General features: G+C 32.8%; 1 protein-coding gene across 3 annotated transcripts in view; it reads right to left on the bottom strand.

Annotated features, from left to right (window-relative positions):
- Positions 1-18238, bottom strand: part of LOC100329053 (prominin-like protein) — a 65153-nt gene extending 46915 nt beyond the window's left edge. For 2 of the 3 annotated variants that reach the window (XM_085504275.1, XM_085504276.1), the window contains exons 1-2: positions 18104-18237; positions 17079-17518 (exon numbers count right to left, since the gene is read on the bottom strand). In XM_085504275.1, coding sequence (XP_085360401.1) covers positions 17079-17319 — 241 coding nt within the window. In that variant the 5' untranslated portion in view covers positions 17320-17518; positions 18104-18237. Of the gene's footprint in view, positions 1-17078; positions 17519-18103 lie in introns of all 3 variants that reach the window. The other variant, XM_085504274.1, reaches the window with a different exon arrangement.
- Positions 18239-21098: the final 2860 nt, after the last annotated feature.

Here is a 21098-nt window from a genome sequence, read left to right as displayed (position 1 = left end):
TTTGTGTAAGAAAACTATATGTACTGTAAAACATGCATTTTTGGCTAAATGTAGCTTGTTATAATAACTACGGTAATTTTGCTAATTCAAGATGTATCTAATTTAAAATAAAGTTTATTCTCACAATGAGATTGTTGGCATTTTAGCTAAATTAAGATTCTGTTAATTTGTGCATTGAGTCAAATTTACTAAAATAGCATGTAGCTATGTAGCCGTAAGTGTTTCTTTGGTATTAATAAGAAGTCATACATGTATGAGGATGGCTTAATAGCATCTAAATATGACAGTTTGGTGGTTGGAATATAACAAATTATAATGGTTCCCTGAATAGCAGATATTACTACAGTAATCTATACATTTTTTTTCCCAGTCACATTAATTCTCCATGGGCTGGCTTAAAAACAAAAACACTATACTGCAAACTCATCTGTATTTAAACTGAACAACTTTCTCAGTCCCTTTACACAGGTTTCACTATAACCAGAACTGATAGAGTGAAATGTTTGTAAGCAATGACATGTTTTTTTCCCAAAAAGGCAATGTTTTAGCCTTAATGCATTCTCATTAATTCTGCTATTATGCAGGAAATACGACATGCCAGGTTATTTTCTATGAAATTTTAATATTATTTCTATTTATAGCGAACCAAATTACAGGTAGATTGGTCACAGAGTATGCAGTGATGATTCGCTCAATAAAATACAGCTGTAGGACACATTTTGATTCTTCAAAACATTAGCTAACTCTACCATCCAAGGTCATCTAAGGTGAGAACACATTTTTGGACAAAATATGACAGTTATTACATACTTTCACACAAAAGCAATATACCATGTTTATTCTATCAGTCTAGGGTCAGTGTGTGATGCAATTATTGACAAATTCATTAATATTCCACCAATCAGCGGTAACTCGCCAAAATTGGAACTATATTCATCTCGATAGAAACCGTTCAGAAACAGAAATTTTGTATGCTTGCATTACACAATATTCATTTGAGGATTTTTTTTATGATGGCATTGCAAGAAAGCATTAAAGGTGCACTAAAGATAGTAGGTTATACATCACTTCGAGAATACCAGTGAGAGGTCGTTGATGACTACACTTCTTGTCGCTATGTTTGTGTGAGTGTTGGTCAAATCACTGACTGCCTGAACTCAACTCATGCATCCTCTGACTTTGAACAGTCTTCTAATGTTATCTGATTTTTCTATCTTCGACCCACATACAATGCAAAAGTTCTCGGTGATACAACAGTCGTGAAGTTTGTTTTTTGTTCATGTGCTAGCGATCGCTTGCCCGCTATTCATGGCCATCTTGGAAGAATGTAAACTTGTGTATGTATGCACACTCCACCCATCAAATCCTATGATGTCATTGAAATGCTCATAAATATAATGACAGCAACGGAACTTTATTTCGTGGTAACCTGGCTTTCACTATTTACACACTCCCATGATATTTCATTTTATTGAAAAAACACCAACAAATAACCAAGTCTAGGTTTGTCCCAAATCAGTATTATAAATTAAAATGTCCCAAAAATATGGCAAATGAAGCAAGAACACAAATATAAACTAATCCTGAACTAATCATATTTGCAGCAAATTTAATTTCTATATTTCAAAGCAAAGATTAAACCCAGCATAGAAGACTGGTGGATGTTAAACAATCACAACAGCTGCGCCAAACCATTACAAAGAAAACACACCATATATTAGAATTTTTGTATTATTTAGTCATGCTGTTACAAGGGTAAATGACACTGTAATAAGGTATCCCAGTTGTTAATGTGAACTAACATGAACCCAGAAAATTCAACATTGTACTACTGTAATATCATATCTGCTACATAAAATGTGTGTAAACGCCCTGCTGTGATCAAGTATCAGATGACAGAGATAGATATGTTTCAATATATAGCTTTACTACTCTCATGTGTGCTTATTGTTTATATACCATTCTTGGTCATGTGAACCACTTGAGGACAAATCAGACAGTGTCACCTGATAAACACTGACAGAGATGGGTTATTGTGTTGCAGCAGTGTGAGCAGCCCAAAGACGAGACAACCTGTTGGCGATGAATTAATTTAAAATTAAACATGTTTGATATTTCAGCAGTGTGATATGGTCACCAACGAGACAGTTGCTTTTAATGCCAATCAATCAACAGACATTTACACTTATTATATGTTTTGAGTCTCACTGAATGTCATAATTAAATGAAATGCATATGTGATTAAATTAAAAATAGTGCAATTAAGTTTGGAAGGTAGTTTAGCAACAAGAAATAAGAAAAAACAAAGTGGTATTATAGAAGTTGATCATGCACCTACATGTATATTGGAAAAAATCTTTCAAATTGCTTTGGTTTGTGTGAGGCTCTACAGTAGAAAGAATACTAGACAGTTTACTTGCCACTAATAAGTTTATCGAAATGTGTTTACAATGACTACTAGTTAAAACACAAACACTTATATCACTCTTGGCCATGCGACCCATTGTTCTGGCCATTTATTCATTTCTGTATTTATGAATTAATGATATTTTATAAACAGTGCAAAATATTGAAACAATACATGTACAAAAAAAATATTTGCATTCTGTGCCTTAATGGGGTCCTATAAATTGCCATATGATTTAAACAATCTTGACACCATGATGACTCGTTGACAGGTTTCCTATTAATCAACTAGCATTGGGCAAAACTTTATCATTGGACATCGATATCTGAGTCATAGAAGACATTAAAAAAAAAGGGTATATTTATATTTATTTCCTATATTCTATATCCCAACTCAGTCTCATAAATTGAAGAAATCAGTCTAAGAAATCAAAATTAAACAGCTCTATAAGTCCTATCATAGGGCACAGATATGGGAAGGGGTGTACGTGTAGAACGTATTGAGGACGTAGCACAACCAGCCAGCACAACAGACTTTTGCTAACCAGTCACTTCACTGCTACACACAAAAAGTGAACAAGTTTGTCATCTAAGTTTTTTCACTCAACCAAGAGAATTGCTCCCATTTGATCTTTAAGGGAAACCATGTGGAAGAAATTTTTCAATAAGAAAAGTGATTGTCTTAAAGTAGAAGCCTACTCATAAACGATAATACCAAGAATATATTCATTTTGCAATTTATTGTACTCGCAGATAATACAAATACTGTAAAAGGGTTAATTATTCACTGGGTTTTAATTTTGCTTATTTCGCTGACTGGAAAATGTGCTAAATTAAAACCTAGTGAATATGTAAAATTTAGCATAGAACACATTATCTAAATGATAAAACCGTGAATTAAAATAAAAACCCACTGAATATGCCTAAAATGGTAAATCAGCGAAATTTAAACCCAGTGAAAATTAGTCATTTTACAGTATATGGACTTAATAAAAGTTGGTAGCAACCAGTCTATTGTTATGGTTATATTTTGTGAGTGGTGGCCATTTTGTCAGTACTTTACTATTGATACCTGTGGTAAAGAGGTTATACCATATCTCAAATTGAAGGCTCATGATATACATGTCGGATAAAAAAAATATATCAGGATATCATTTTGGTATCTTGAATTAATTAAAAAATTTGTGTTTTAAAAAGTGACTTAAAAAGTGACAAAAAATGTGAATTTTCTTTATTCCAAGGTACAAATTGTCATGGTTACATTTATTCAATGAATGTTTCCTCACCTTTCAAACGTTTATAAACATAAAAATGTCTTATTGAAGACACAGTGGCACAATACAACCTTTCCTTTTAAGGAGATCAATCGTTCTCACAAAATTTCTCCCAGAGAAGCTAACAAATTTGCTTCAATTTTTTTTTTTTCAATTTCACACATGCAAAATCATTTATCAACACATCATTCCCAAAACTTGCCTCAGTGCTTTTAGAACAGCTATTTTTAATTCTCAAGTCACATCACTCAAAAAGCAAAGCCTATACATGTTTGTAAAAAGCACCTCCCTACCAGAAGCATATTTGTCACTATGATGTACATAGAAATAAATTAATTTAGGACCCACAAACCGCATATGCTTTTTTAGTTGCACATGAGGTATTTCTATTGTCAAAATTTCAATGATTCAGTATAATACAACAAATTTTTGGTTTATTTGCACTTCTAATAAGATAAATACGGTACATATATTTATTTGAATCAATACATTTTTCTTAATCAATTTAGCTTGGTGTTATTTGATTTTCACAAATATAATCAAGCATACCGGTAAGTTAAAGATTTTTGTTTGTAAATCTGCTTCCACCCCTAACATTTTGTAAATCCACCACAGAATTCTTTACATACATGTACATGTCATCACAAGTACAATGAGTTTATTAATAAGTAAACCATCGATAGTCTACTCATCTGCGAAATACGTATAGAGTTTAATTAAGAAAAGAGCTGAAGGTATTCAGAATAAACAACGGTGGAAAAATGGACTTTGTTGTGCCTCAATAAATACAATTTAAACAGCTTGTAATCGTGGTTTAACATTTACCTCATAACCAGCAAATCTACATTTATTTTCATAAGAAAACAGAATGTTAATAACATCTTTCTATATGTACCGGGGGTAGTGTCAGGGCTTGAAGTTGGATATAAAGAGAGCACCTATTTTCAAAGGCCAAGACTTGCTTTGGTCTGATGGAAATTGTGACAGTTTTGAGAGGCATTCGGGTGAGGCATCGAGGAAATTTTGAGCTCTGCAGTGCAATAATTCAATACTAGTATATAGTAGATTTCAATACAAACATAAATGCCTTTAGGTTATGTAAATAAATTTAATGATAATTTATAAATACATATTGACACCAACAAATTCAAACCTATGTGAGCAGAATATTATGACCATCGAATTGCAATAATAGTATCAGGTGGTGTTTCTAGTTTCAGACTTTTGATCAGAAAATTGGCGATATTTTCATGGTATTGTAATGAAATCAGTGACATAGAATGTAGAAATGTCTGGAGAGATTTCAATCTCGACTGACCTTAAAAGCTGTGTATTCAAGGTCAAAAAAGGTATGCACTGATGGATATTGCAACAGAACCTGCAAGTTAATGTACGTCTTTCACAAAGATTTTTAGTGACACCAACCCTGGTTATATCAGAACCCAGACATTTTTACAGCAGGGTTTTAACTACATTGAGGCATCAAATGCAGTTGTCTGGATTCCCAAGGAATTTGCTTTGGTGTCTTTCAATATTACCTATTTTATTCCTATTATGTCCGGTAATTTTATCAATTTTGGCCTAGGAAAATGGGGAATCATTTGAGCCTTGCTAAAGACTAGTTTAAAATCCCAGAAAAGCACCTAAACTAAAGTACTTTCAAAGAAGCATCACCATCCCGGTATGTATTTTTGCTACCAGACAATGCCTTCGGCTCCACAGCAAGTCAGTGAACCTTAAAATTTACAGCATCTACCCAGTAAAAATACAATAGACAGTGTTCAAGCAATCTCAATAAGATCGTGACAACTATAAATTGTTGCTGGCTTGAAAAAGAAGTGTTACTTTCCTATTCATGTGTAAAATCCTACCATAATTATGAAACATTTCCAAATGGCACTGACAATTTCACTTATATTTGACCATATTTTGTCAATTTAAAAACACAGACGATGGTTGCATTTATAATAGTGTGTGATTACAATACCCTCTGGTTACAAACATACCAAGTCACAAAATTCATGTTGTGTTTGATAAGGGTGCAGTGACTGTTTATTTAATACTTTCCATATTTTACCAATCAGAATGTAACAATATTTTTTATAATGCAACCATAATTTATAACAATTCAAAGTTTGTTAACACGAAATTTAAATGCAAGCTTATCAACGATTGTTGCACTTCAAGTGACCCAGAAATTACAAACTGTAGAACATTATTATTTGAATGTGTCAACTGTCGCCCAAACAAACCCCTGGTGAGTTTGTTTGGTCTAAGCTACAACTAGTTATTGAAGAATATGTGTACAAATATTTGTTTAAATGATTTTACTATTCAGATATATGATCTTAATACTGATATTTTGTTCATAACACAAATATCATACATACTATCAATAACAGCTGCTGCTGTTGAGTACACTGATATGAAAAATTTGAAATACACAAAATACCAATATCTCCTCAGTGGATTAATTATTCTACATGTCCATACTGTATGGAGGAATTTAATACTCTTAAGATAGTTACAGAAGAATCCAATAACTAATAATTCAAACTATATATTAGCATACAACATTCACTAAACCATAGAACTTAGAAAAAGTCTTTAATGTAAAGCCTTGTCAAGTATCAATAACTGAGACAGACAGAACAATGAACTTGACTCGTAACTTGGCTATTATAATTTATGATGTCATTCTTTTTAAAACTATCTAAGTATACTTGTAGTCTACTGGATCAAGCAGTGTACTGCTGAAATATTAATAAGGAAATCATATAAAAAGTGAGGGGATCTTTAATCTGAACAATATAAACAATGTTTCTTTGGGGGTTTAAAATGAGGGTTAGTCACCTTTCAAAAACACTAGCTAATTTTAAGAAGGTTTATATTTTTACAGAGTATATGGCAGCTGCATTTACATACAGCTGTTTAAAATCAATGCAGAAAGTAACTTTTGGAATGAAGAGGAAACAATTTTTAGTGAATATTTTTAATTTAGCAACATAAACTATAAGTAGAGGCTAAATTTACATATATTATTAAAATACATCCATATTTAGGCATACAAGTTTATATCTGTCATATTTGTTACTCTATCGTATCACCCCTAAAACCATGCATATGGCTGCAACTTATACTTTATACATTGTTATAACAAAAATGTACAATTTTAAGCACTAAAATTGAGAGATCAAATAATTCTTTGAAAAACTGAAATATTTTCATCATTTTATTTACGTTATTTATATTTCCATTTAATGTATATAAAACATCATACCTCAAAAAATAAAAGTAACACCAGAGGTCATCCTAAGATCATACCGATGACAGCGGAATACATGATGAATTATTAAAAATAATCATGAATTATCTGAGATGCCATGTTGGAATCTAGTCCACTATTGAGTATGTTAACCTCCAGCTCATTCACTCTCACAACATCTCATTACATATACCTGTAGCACATTAGGAAATTAATATTGTCAAAAGCATGATTGACCAACTTCAAAGAAATCACATTTTTAATAGAAACGTCTCTTTTTAATATCTTTGTTATTCTAAAAATAATATGAAACTGAAACTGAACAGACCGCTTTGAGACTGAACCAAACCCACTGTAATTTTATAAATAGAAAAATTTGCGCTACAATAAGATATATTACTGAAACCATTCAGCCGATTATAATGAGCCAGAGAATGAAAAGTACAATAAAACATACAACCATACATAGCAGATACACTTGAGTTCATGACATAAAATTCAGAATTTAATACAAATTCTAAAGAAACAGTGACACCTCGCTAAGTCACAGTTGTGAATTGAAAATGGATAAAACACAAATATACACACATGGGTTTGTTTATGGTTTGTTTTCTATATTGAAAGAAATCCCAGCGTCTATGACCACTGATCGAGCTTCACCTTAGAGTCTTCGTGTATAGCGGTGTCAACTCCAGAACCACCCAAACTGGCCTCCAATTCAAAGTCATCACCTCTAAGTTGCTTGGCGAGGATGCATGCTTTGCATTGGATGATGGGACCAGAGGATGGAGCTCCCACAAACCATTCTTGAAGAAACTATACGCAAACAGCTTTATCGATGTCATCATTGTCAGATAATTTCACACATTTTCTATTCAGTTTGCCTCTTGGGCAACTTTGAAAACAATCTTTCTTGACACGGTTGATCGCTGCGTGGTTTTCTTTTTACATATGGACAGACTGGATAGTATTCGCTTAGACATGCTGCTCAGTTGAGAACTAGAGATCATCGTAGCAAGTTTTATAGAGCTACATTGTTTGTATATCAAGGAGGAACCAGACGAAAAAGTCGTGACTTGACACCCCTTCAACACCTTGAGTCAGACTGCCATCACCCTATACATGTATATCTCAGTAATTGAGTAGGTGTTAAATTGTCTCCTCCAGCAATTTAAACTAATTAAATACACAATGCAACCAAACATTAGTTTGCAAAATACAATGGAATTTTCGTAGCCATCCAGCTACCCACAACTTCGCCGAAATCGCGACTTAGTGAATGGTCACTGTATTTTGTATTTTAGTTCCACATACATACTTGCAATTTATCAAGGTGTGCCATATACTGTAAAACCGGGGATAGTGTGTCATTGTTTACAAACAAGCATCTACCCATGTGCCTTTGCATTTTTAGTGCGCATGCGCATGCTCAGGTGACGACCATTCCGCTTTAATATCATGGGCGTTTATTTTCACTATAGTGATGCTTTGAGAAATTTCACTGGGCTTCAGTTCAGACTTGGCAGAGAAATAATGACCTCTATGGATTTAATTCAGTGGATTTTACCTATCAGTGAAAATGTCAAAATTAAAATTCAGTGAATAATTAATGTATTTACAGTAGAATATATTCCTATCTGAAACCAGTCAAGCAGTAATTTGAATTAAGATAAATTAGGATCAGAGTAATTACTAATATTCTCAATAAAAGTTGCAATTAGCTCTCCCTGGTAGGTGCAATTACACAAATTGTCCTAGGTCAGTGTAAAATGAGATTTGATTTAAATCTGTTGAGTTGAGAAGAATCAATGTGGCTGTCCAGCTGTCAGAGCTCAGAAAAATAATAGAAGACTTAGTTATCACATTCTAAGAGTCTAGACTGGTTCTTAATAAGGGCTTACCATTTTTTTTTAAGGGATAATGTTTTTGACCTCTCAGCCTGTGCTAAGAGGCTGTGAGAAAAACCACTGTAAAATCTGTATTAGAAATTTCGGCTTCTATTATGAATGCTTCAAGATTTCACGGTACATGTATTAAATGAAAGTGAAGGCTGCGATGCTAGACTATTCTTTAAATTTTTCTACAGCTGGAGCAACATTTGAGCACAGAACAAAATTAAATTTAAATAAGGGCAAGGCAAAAATGTTCTACTTCAAAACAACATATGACACTCCACTATATAGCATATTATATCTCCTACTTGAAAAGGCATGTCGTAAAGTAAAAACAACAAAGTATAATCCATGACAAATACTATTAAAAATCATAATTTGCGAGGTAGTTAATATTATTCAAGGTTATCACATGACTGTTCCGGAGTGACGTCAATAGACTTCTCACCCAAATCTTTCTGTACTATTTTCTTAAATTTTTCAATATTTCTGGAAATAAACCCTAATTTTGGTGACAACATATACAATTTGGTTATTTTTGTCCCAATCTTCTGAAGGAAAATATAAACTATAAAAGGGAATTTTGTGAATTTGTGATGAAAAAAGATAACTGGTGGTGAAAAGGTTACCGGGTAATATTCACAGATAGGAATTTTCATGATCAAGATTCTATGGCATTTGTATCATTACTTACAGTCGTTCTGAGAATTATTCGGGCAGTCAGTTAGCAATATATCTTGGAACTTTGCAAATCACTTGGGTCTTTTCCAATCTAGACTTGATGGCGCCGTTGTATTGGCACGCCCACAATTGGAATCTTTCCATTATCTTGCAAGATGCGGGTAAAACTATGTTTTCAAAACGACACGCGTTGGTTACCATATATTAACAGGTTATATGTTGTATATGCATTCAAAGTGTTATTACGAATTGTTATAACCATCTGAGTCAGTGCACCTGACATAGCGCAATTTACAAAACAACTACCGAGTGTTGAGTAATGAACTCGTCGTTGGCGGCAAGGCTCAAAGTAAAGTTTCTTAGCAGGACGCGCTGCAGTATCGCGACAGTTTTGGGCCAAACTAAAAGTTGTTTTTACATTACTGGTGCATTACGTTTCAAATTCAGATTTTATACCGAGGTGGGGGAGTACGTCAGGGATACACAAACGGAAAACTCAATTATAACGGTTTGATGGACTTTGTCAAATCAAAAGTGCCTTCCTTGAGCGAATCACTTTTTCAACTGCAATTTGAAAATGACGGGGTATAACGACCGTTATTATGTTTAGTCCATTTTTGTAACAGGTACAACTGACTAAAATGAGCGAGGGGTTTACATTTTTCGACAGATTTAAGCAACACCCAACTTGTGATTTTCAAAATTACTGAAAATAATTACAATATAATTGTAAAAATTAAAGAATTCTGTAAACGCACGCTAGATAATACTTGCAATTCACCAAGCCGACAACCCCTATGAAATACTAATTCCAAACCACGAGCCTGTAACTCAAGTGGCGCCGACAAGTCTAGATTGGGCAAAGACCAAAGTGTTTTGCAAAGTTGCAAGTCATTTGGCTAACTGACTGTCCGAATAATTCTCAGAATGGCTGTAAATTCAAAATTTCTCACCGACTTGAGAATTTTATCTCTTCTAAAATTAAAGCTGTTTACAGTACTAGTACTTGCAGCTTGCCTATTTTTAGGGAAGCAATCGATCTGCGTTCACCATAGATGTTTGGAATAACTTCACAAGATGACAGACATTCTTGTCACAGAAACAAACAACCTCAATTTGAACTATTTGGTACAGATGTATTCAACCCTTTGAATAGCTGAGTTTATTTTAGTCCAGTTTTTCTAATTTTTGCATCATTTTTTTTATAATTTTGGAGAAAATGGACAAAATCAATATTATTGAGGGAAAACATGGAAAGGTACGCAGGTTTCTTTTGCAAAAGGTGACAAAAATCTGAAGAGTCAATGCTCTGAGCAACAGAAGAAGATGTATTTCAGGTGAAGATATTTAAATCATAGTATTTTTGAAGTGCCACAGAAAACATTAAATACGGCAGGCAAGAAAGGCATGCTATTGCTATTCACATGAATCTGTGTTTGCTACGTACAGGATAGGATGTGTTAAAACGACAGACAGCTGTTATTTGCACCTGGCTCACATAACTTGCTCACATTAGTCATTACAATATAATTTAAATGATATCTCCCTGAGGGTTCAAGTCAGGACTTAGAGAACGTACTGACCCATATATACACAACCAGCCATACTGAACTTGTTTCAGTTTACATTTATTTCTCAAAATACATGCAGCTAATGAAAATTTGAGACGTATATTTTGATGAAAAAAATACTATTATCTTCTGATGACTATGAAAGAAATAGAAATGTGAATTTTCACAGTGTTTGTATATAGCTCATTTACAATACCATATTTACTCTATTAAAAATGCAATTCCAATAGTAAGGATGATAGCAAATTTAGGACATTTGGCAAGCTTGGGCGCATCCGCCACACGACCCCGGGGTCATAAAGATTAATATACATGTATTACGATATTTAGACATCTAGAGACAGAAACAAGCCCTTTGGGTACATGGATTACACTGTATTTTCCCACAAAACCATATACCGTATAATTTTGGAAATTATTAATATTAGTTGACAGAAAATGCCAGGTTGTGTGACCTTTAGGATATTATACATAAATATAAGGCCTACACTAAAGGTCAAGACAAGTATCACAGCACTGTTATACTTGCCTACATGGGAATGTTTATTTTAACATATTCATAATCTTTAAGGTCAAACCACTGCAAAATCTGTCACCAGTACAAGTATTCCCTGAGCAAACAGTAGAACATTTTATGACAAATTTTACGATGAGTTTAGGCCAACACAAGAATAGCAAGTATTTGATATAATCAAAGTGAAGATAATGCATATCTAATCAAGCAAACTAATTTATTAATAGAAAAATTATATTAATAATTTATGTAAAGTGAGAGGAATTTTAAAATTGTTTTAAATGTTTTTACTTCACTACATTGCTGATATTGAAGACTTCAGTGTTATTGATTCATACATTTTTTAATGGCTTTAACATGTCAAACTGAGGTGCATAAATAATCTAGTGAAATCAAGACAACATGTGCTGTTTGCATCACCACCAGAAACAAATTTAAGCAAGGCCAATGAGTTGTGAAGTAAATGGTCAAAATACCAAGATCACCAAAACAACACAATATTAAATGGTTTAGTTTAGTTTCCTTACCATACATGCATGTGCTGCAAGACAAATAGATGTTTTTGCAGCAGCTTTTGTTATGTACTTTAATACTGGGATGCATTTTTAGATACATGAAATAATATAACAAGCGCATAAAAGAAAATTAATAATTACTGTGAATGCATTAATTATTCATTTGGTTTTAATTTCGCTATTTTCACTGATAAGTAAAATCTGTTAAATTAAATTAAATATATGTGAACATGTAAAATAACAATCAATAAAACTCATTGTTTCCTTGAAAATTTGAAATTAAAACACAGTGAATATGCTAAAAACATCAAAATAGTGAAATTAAATGTCAGTGAAAGAACAGTATACAACTTGTTAGTTGTCATTTCAGATCTCAATACATTTGTAGCCTTGTTGAACAAGTCCAAAGACAGCATAGGATCCCAATGAGTTCTGGATTTTAGCTCCATGCCCAGACATGACCCAAAATGCATTTATTTTGTAACCAGAAAATTCGCATTTTGACAGAACACTGTGCTGTTGTACATTCCAAAATAACATTAAAAAATATATAATTGTTATATTGACCAATAATCTGCTAAAATAAATGGAACCTAATCCTGCAACCTTGTACAACATTGCTTATGTAGACAGCACTGTGCACAGTATTGTGGAATGAAGGGGATCGGGGATGATGCATGCACAAGGAAATTATTTTCTTCAGTGCTGACAATTGACTAATTTAGCTTGATGCATGAATCTATAGAGACTGGCATAGAACTTCCAACAGTTACTGTAAAAGGATTAATTATTCACTGGGTTTTAAATTTTCTTATTTTGCTGACTGGAAAATGTGCTAAATTAAAACCCAGTGAATATGTAAAATTTAGCATAGAACACATTATCTAAATGATAAACCGTGAATTTAAAACCCACTGAATATGCCTGAAATGGTAAATCAGCGAAATATAAATCCAGCGCAAATTTGTCATTTCACAGTACATGCACAGTATCACTAAACTTACCATCTGTTTATAATTACCAGATAAATTCTATGTGATACATCTTTCATAAAACAAAATAATAAATATCGGCTTAAAGACAAATATTAATATGAGGAAAACCATGATATATAATCCTTTAAACATCTGGATTAGTGCACATATTGAATAATCATTTTTAACATACTGTGAAAGCATTCATTTTCATGGGTATTTAATTGCACCATTTCAATATTTTCATCATATCCACATTTTATTTTACAAATTTTTCAGTAAAAAAAAAGTTCCATTCTAATTTTACATGTTCACATAGAATTAATTTAACACATTCTATTTATCAGTGAAAATAGCAAAATTTTAACCCAGTGAATAATTATTTTCATAATACCTGTCAATGTTCATACTGTACACATTATTTTAAACTAGTATTACTGTATTTGTATTACAAAAAACCAAATGATGCCTTTATTACTCACTAAAAATGACTAATTTCGACAACAGATACACATGTCATTTGGACTACCGTAAAATCTGTCTTAGAAGTAGCATCCCTAACAGAAGTCATATCCATTCTTTTTGAATAATTGAGAATCAAAAATTCATCATTTCTCATATGTGTAGAAGCCGCATAATAGAAGCCGCATCCCCACTGTTGCATTGTACTATTTTAATAGAAGCCACAGCTTCTAATACAGATTTTACAGTACTAATAGAACAAATGTTTATGATGCAACATGTGGACTAGATAAACAATGGTCATATGATGGTTTATAGCATATAAGTACAAGCGTAAAGCCCCGGAAGTGGCCATCATGGTTGTCTCAAATTGTAGTGTTCACATATGAAAAATAAAATTTTAGCCGGGTACACATACACGATATCATGTCATAACTGTTGTCCAATTACAGAGCACAGTGGTATCATTACTAGTTGAGATGCAATTATTCTAGCATATTAGGATAATTGCATTCTGAAAATATAACTTAATTAAAAATTGATTAATTATCTGTAGATCAATCATTACTTTAATGGATATCTATTGTGGTTCTCCCATGCTGCATGTCAGTGGTGGGATTACCTTCCTGTTTAGACAAAAGCATGGTTTGAAAAGCCTGCAATGAGGGATGTACACCGTGGGAGTATGCCATTATGTTGTACGACTCTATATATAAAGTAGTAATAGCTTCAGTTCTATATTATTTTTAATTTATATTTCTGAGATATAATGTGGGACCATACATGGGACTCCACACTGTACATGTACCCTTCCTTATTCATTCATTTATTTTTTATTTTTTTCGTGTTTGTTTTTGTTTATGCATTTGTTAGATTGTTTGTTTATTTATTTAATTATTTGTTTGTTTGTCTATTTATTTAAATATTTGTTTGTTTGTCTTTATTGTATTTACAGAGCACAAGACAGCCACATGTAGCTGACAGGACACCATCATCCAAAAAGAGGGTGCCAAAAGACTACATGCAATAACAAAATAATTTCATTAACTATATTTTATTATTCACTGACTGCAGTGTGAGAATTATTTAATGTACGCAGAGAACAATTTGACATATAAAAAAAATTAAAAAAAATAAATAAAAAATAAAAACGTGACACAATACAATCATGTGTCGATACTCAGATTCAAAGTGTTCAGATTCACAATCAGTGATGGGATTCATATTAGTTCTAAAAATAGAAGTACAATATATTTATATAAAGGGAGGAGAAAAGAAGACTGACATGGTACATTATAACACAATAACCAAACAGCTGCTCAAAATACAGATTATATTGGTGATATCTCATGAACATTAATGTATTTATTATGACTTTGCCAGTAAAGTTTACTTATTATTTTACTGACCTATGACATTAAAGTTATGAACAGGGAACCTTTCCTAGGGAACTTGATATATTGTTAAAGCACTGCTGCCCCCTCCCCAATGCATACTGAACTAATTAACTTTGCTTAGAAAATTTGAACTTTGAAATAGTATTCACAACATTATCAGCACATACATAGTCTTTAACATTTAATAACATACAATAATCTTCCGAGTTAAAAATTCAGCATTTCTTTTGAGTATAAATATCAAAATGTTCTTTCCTTTCTCATTGTTGAATATTAAAAAAACAATCCAGTTTTACAAAAACTGCACTGAACGCCATCCCCTAGTAAACATCTTTAACTGCATAATTAGTGCAATCATTTTCTGCCAAACTTAAAAATGGCATCACTATGGCCATGTAATTTAATCCTGTTAGATCAGGTGCCCAGTTACATGGTGGATAATATATAAAATAAAATGCAGGGCATGAACATCAGAATAGAGAGGACATCCACTTTCAAGGCTATATTTGATAAAATTGTCTGTAGCTTGTACTGTAAACTGCGTTAATTCCGCAAAAGAAAAATTGTTGTTAATTTAGTGAGTTGGTAAAAAACTCAAAATTTTATTTATAGCAGTGAAAAATTCTCAAGGGTCCTACATCATGAAATTTCAGGAAATTCCTTGCAGAAATAGTATCAGGATTATCTGTATTTGTTGAAAGGCACTACAAGAAAACTCTTCAGGAATTCAAGACAATTTTACCTTCAATGCAGTCAAGGTGGTGTTTACATAACCAGATCAATGATGTACGCAATAAAACCTTGAAACACTATACCAGTAACAGCACCACACCCATAACTTGCTAACAAAGTGCATTACTAAGTATATGACTGACAATTAATACACAACACCTTGTCAAGGATTGTGATAAGTTAAAATAATTGCTTTCTGGATTCGCAATATTAATTACCAAAGACCCTTCATGATTTTGAGTTCTGTCTGTATAAAGATAAATTCTGATTTTCTCGCCATGGATATACAACAATTTTAGAACAGTCTCTGATTGTATAGCTGACCATGGTACCTACATTAATGTTCAAACATACCTAACAGATTACACTTGATTCACCTTGAACATCAAGGAAACTTTAAAACAAACAAATCTGATTGACCTTTTTAACATGTTTATACATACTTTGAACAAGGCACTACCAGTGTGCACAGACTGAGCAGTGCTTTGGAGTTGCTAAGTTCATAATCTTTGTCTTGTCATAAAAAATAGTTAGCTTTATTTAAAAACTAACTATTTTATAGTAATCACTAGTCTACGTTCGCAGTACTACAGAGATATAAGTTTATCCCAAACATATACTTTATTTCCATGCAGTAATAATTTTGCTTTGTTTATAGGGTATACGATACATATTGTCAAAGTTCAATTGCAATGTATCGGTACATAATTAATTGGCATACTTGAAAGCAAATTGAGATAGCATCTTAAACTAAACACAAACAAAATTTCATCTATTGCCCAATGTGTTCATTAATCAGTTAGGATATTTAGAAAAAATACCAGCAAATAAATGAAATAGGTATCTTACAAGACATACACTGTATATGGCTAAAATTAACATTAACAGTTTGTTAAATAAATATTTTTTTTGTTAAATTAAAATTTACAGTCAGTATTGTCAATAATTTAGAGTAATTAATTTTAAAAAGTTAAGTTTGAGTTAGAGACCTATATTATGATTAATGTATGTTCTGCTCTAAGAAAATAGCATAATCAAAGGAAGAAGGCTGATGAAGGCTGAAAATACAACTTAACATAGTGTGGGAGAATTAATCAATTCAATATTATAAGAAGCATAAATGAATTTAATATTTTCCTATTTGATTAATTGACATTCAGTATTCTAACAGAAGAATCGATCTAATTAGTTTTTAAAAAATATACTTTATATACATTTCGTGTTATTCGAGATAAACTCAGCCCCGGGACAGAATTATAGGTTCTTCTATAGACGTACTAACAGTACGTACATGGTTCATTGCAGTTACTGTAAGTTAATGCATGAATTAGATGTCTCATTTCTACATCATACCATGATAATACTTTTGTAAACTCCATAAGATGTATAACTTACCATAAGGAAGTGGATTTGGCTGAACTACATCAATAAATCCATTGGCACCATCAATTAGAAGATTCAGACCTCCGTCAGAATAATTCCCTGTACTATCAAACGTGCCCAAGTCTGGGAGGGGAGCAAACTCAACTGCATTCGTTGATGACGAAGTAAAAAATACCACAATTATAAAAGTCAGGAACTTGGCATCAAAATAGGGTGGTCTTACTCGACCTTGTCTACACCACAAAACTGTCATGTTTAAAGCTCTGTAACTGTAAATAATAAGCGACCCAAGAAGGGGAATTGCTCCAAATAACGTCCACGACTAGAAGAGACTACTTCTTATGTGGCCGATATATCCAGTTTGATTTTTCCTGTTCAATTTCCGGGTTCGTGATTGAGATGACCTCCACTCACAAGACGCACCCCATATTGAGTCACCGTTACTTTTGCATCTGTAAACAAAAACATCGACTTTCATTGTTGGCAAGATTACATGCCATTGTTTTATTGAAAGGAGTCAGTTTTATACAAAGAAAAGTACAGACAACACGAAATAACGATACTAGTATATATTTTGGACGGTCAGTCAACATACGATAAACGGTCAAAGTTGTGTGTGACAGTGACAATACGTTCATGTCACACATTGTGACACTGAAACAGAAGTACAATTAGGCACTGCGCGACGACTGCGAGTGTCAAAGTTCAAACACACTTTCATTTGTGCCTAAGAAAAACGATTACCTCCATGTCTGTACGAACAAAAAACAATCACAACGTTTAAAGCATCATCTTCTATATTCAACAAATGAGCCTTAAATATGTATATTAATCGCGAATATAAACATTTCAAACAAATGTTTACAACTTGTGCGAATGAGGCGAAATATTTGACAGTCGCTCGCAGCATGACTGAGCCTAGCGGTGCGTGCGGTGCGTGGCATCGCTCAACACACATCCCTGAAAGCGTCTGCCTGCCACTACAAAGAATGGCCGGTTTTGATCTGAATTTGACACATACTGAACTGTTTACCAACCTGTAGACTTTAGGAATCTCGTTTCAAACAACACAAATACTGGACATGACAAAATAAAAACACAAGATCACACTTCTGATCTGAACGAAAATAACTCTCTCTGCAAATGCGCATGGTGTTCTGCGCAGTCATCGAATCGTACGGGCGAGGTTGTGATTGGTAGAAAATGACGTAGGGAGCTACTGGCGATGCTGTCAGAAATGAGTCACTGGCCCACAAAATGTAAATAAAACAATCGGTCATGTATTTTAGTTGAATTCATTTTATAATATATTTTTAAAAATTGGGACCACGTACTAAACTCGACATATGCGGATTCCTGATATTGGGAAAAGTGAAAACATGACTGTGGCTCTTGTTCAAGTTTGTTTTTGCTCACGTGATCAGACTTCTATTTTTCGTAGCACCTACCTACTTAATGACTGGCATAGAGCTCAGACAACCAAAAACAATTATTAATTTTCAGAGCATAGAGTTAGTTCGTCAGTTCGTTAGCATAAGGCATTCGCTACTGCCTTCGCGAGAGGGCGAAAACAGACACAATAGCGTACTTTTCAAGGCAACAACCCTTGTAAAGATACCGTTACAATAAAGTTATTATCCCTAGCCTCATTTTCTCGCTCATTTCATGTTGTGAGTACTTTAGACAGACATACTACAATGTAATTCGTCTCCAAAAACAAACACAACCTCCTAGCTCAGCGAGTGCTAACAAAATTAGCTTAATTTAATAAATCCACAGTTTTAAAAAATATGTTTACGCCTGCTTTTATAATTTCTGCATGTGATTGAAATAGTTTAAGAACGTTTACGAGTGTTTATATAAATAAATAAATAACAGATTACACAGACAAGTATGAAATGGTTAGAACATCGTTAGATACCTACCAGTTACAATTAACTGTACCCCTGTTATACTGCCCTCATTAGGCTATCTGGTCCCGTTTTGCAAAACATTGATTCATGTCTTCTGAATGGTGTTGAAACATAATCGTTGCTGCTGGGGCTTAGACTCGGTTGACGTTGGGGGAATTCAAAGTTCAGAGGACAAACTCAAACAGACAGTAGTTGTAGTTGGGGGGGGTCGAAATTTACGCCGGGTGAGGTCTATTAATAAAAAGGAGGTTTTGGCCGGTATCATTTTTTTTTTTTTTTTGCAACTATGATGAATCCGAATTTAAAAATCAAATTCTACCCTTTTACTATGATATTATCCGGGAATGGTCATCTTTGACATAATACACTACACAAACAACATCTGAAACAAATATTATGGAACAATAGATTTCTAAAAATTGGCTACCTATCTGAAAAGTTTGGCAAGAAAAAAAAATATTAAGAATAATAGACCTGATTGATTTTCTATGGAAACTTTCATGACTGGCGATATTGGAAGGGAAAAAGGTATCACTTTGACAGAATACCATACTATACAAGGCCTAATCTATCCAATACCTGATGACTGGAAAGAAAACATTCATGATGTTAATACCATGAGTAGTCTGCAATTAATACACTGGCAAGCAAAAAGGTGTATAAATTTTTGTGTGAAAACATTATTGAAGAGCCAAATATTGACAAAGACTTCCAACATTTGTAGGAGATAAAACAAAATGTAATTTTCAAACTACCTTTCAATACAACAATCTCCACAGATCTTAGAGCATTCCAATACAAAATTCTACAACTATGTAAAACTGTATAAATGGAAAATAGTCACCCCCACTGTGAAAAAGAAGAAGAAACATTAGAACACCTATTTGGTAACTGTAATGTTGTAAAGAGTCTGTGGAGACAGTTGCAAAGTGATTGCACACTCATTGCTAATATTGTTTATAATGTCTATGTGAACCGGAAAATATGTTATTAAATCATTTTATTTTATTATTTAAAAAATATGTATACATCTGCAGGGTTCAAAAGGTTCATCTAACGAAAGCATATAAAAGTTGGATTAGAGGACATAGAAATAATATAAAAAATAAATAAAAAAGGAGGTGCGAATATGGGTGAATCGGGGGCTTTGAAATTGCATAAAAACTGTGAGTCATGATGTTTTAAAACATGAGGTTATTCTTGACATTTGTCTATTTTCTTCTGTAAATAAACATGATAGTAAAACTACTTACCACCTTGTCCATGATTTGTGAACGATATTGTGATTTAGGATTAAATTTGTGTCTTAATGGTTAAAACTCAACTTATTTTATCAAAACAAAAATATCTATAGTTTTCGGGATGGGGCGGTTTTTTTGCAGGGAATTTACTGGAATTTCAGTTTAGTAGAATGCCAACACTATTCTGTAGAACAAGTCATAATTTAGTACAGTCCCTTATAAACTAAATAACTGTATGTTCTCCAATAAACCTTAAAACATGATGCATGGAATATGATGTCAAAGCAACAAAACTCTGGGAACGGATTCTATACATTTGAACATAAAATATATATAATACAGTATTAATAAACTGAATCAAACCCTTGATATGAATTACTACTTGTATAATAACGTTCTATGCCTTAAGTAGAGCACATTCCATAACTCCGTGGCCCGTTTGAAATAATACCATTAATCTCGCTGTCCCTTATAGAATATGACATGAATTGCATGAAAGTTCACAAACAGAATAAACACTATATTTTTTATTATCATCACAATACTACATTATCACACATTTCGTGCATACATGAAATAAACATGGACAAAATAATTCAATTTTGAAAAAATAAAGTATTTATAGCAATATATTAAGCACAATTTTGTAAATATTATTGTGTAAATATAATATAAAAATATAATTGTCTACTTTTAAGTAACATATTTGTATGTCTATTTCTCCCCAAATTCGATATTACATTGGTTACAATAACCGAATTGTTAGTGCAGCAAAAACAAGTACAATGGGAAGAAATACAGGCATTTCCTAAGACTGGCCCAGTCATAGTAATGTTATTGTTTTATATGCTAAATCCTTCAGAACTAGTTTGTAGAAT

The sequence above is a fragment of the Saccoglossus kowalevskii genome, chromosome 10, assembly GCF_978046115.1.
Source record: "Saccoglossus kowalevskii chromosome 10, keSacKowa6.1, whole genome shotgun sequence".
Taxonomy (NCBI): domain Eukaryota; kingdom Metazoa; phylum Hemichordata; class Enteropneusta; family Harrimaniidae; genus Saccoglossus; species Saccoglossus kowalevskii.
This window is presented reverse-complemented; position numbering and strand designations above follow the sequence as displayed.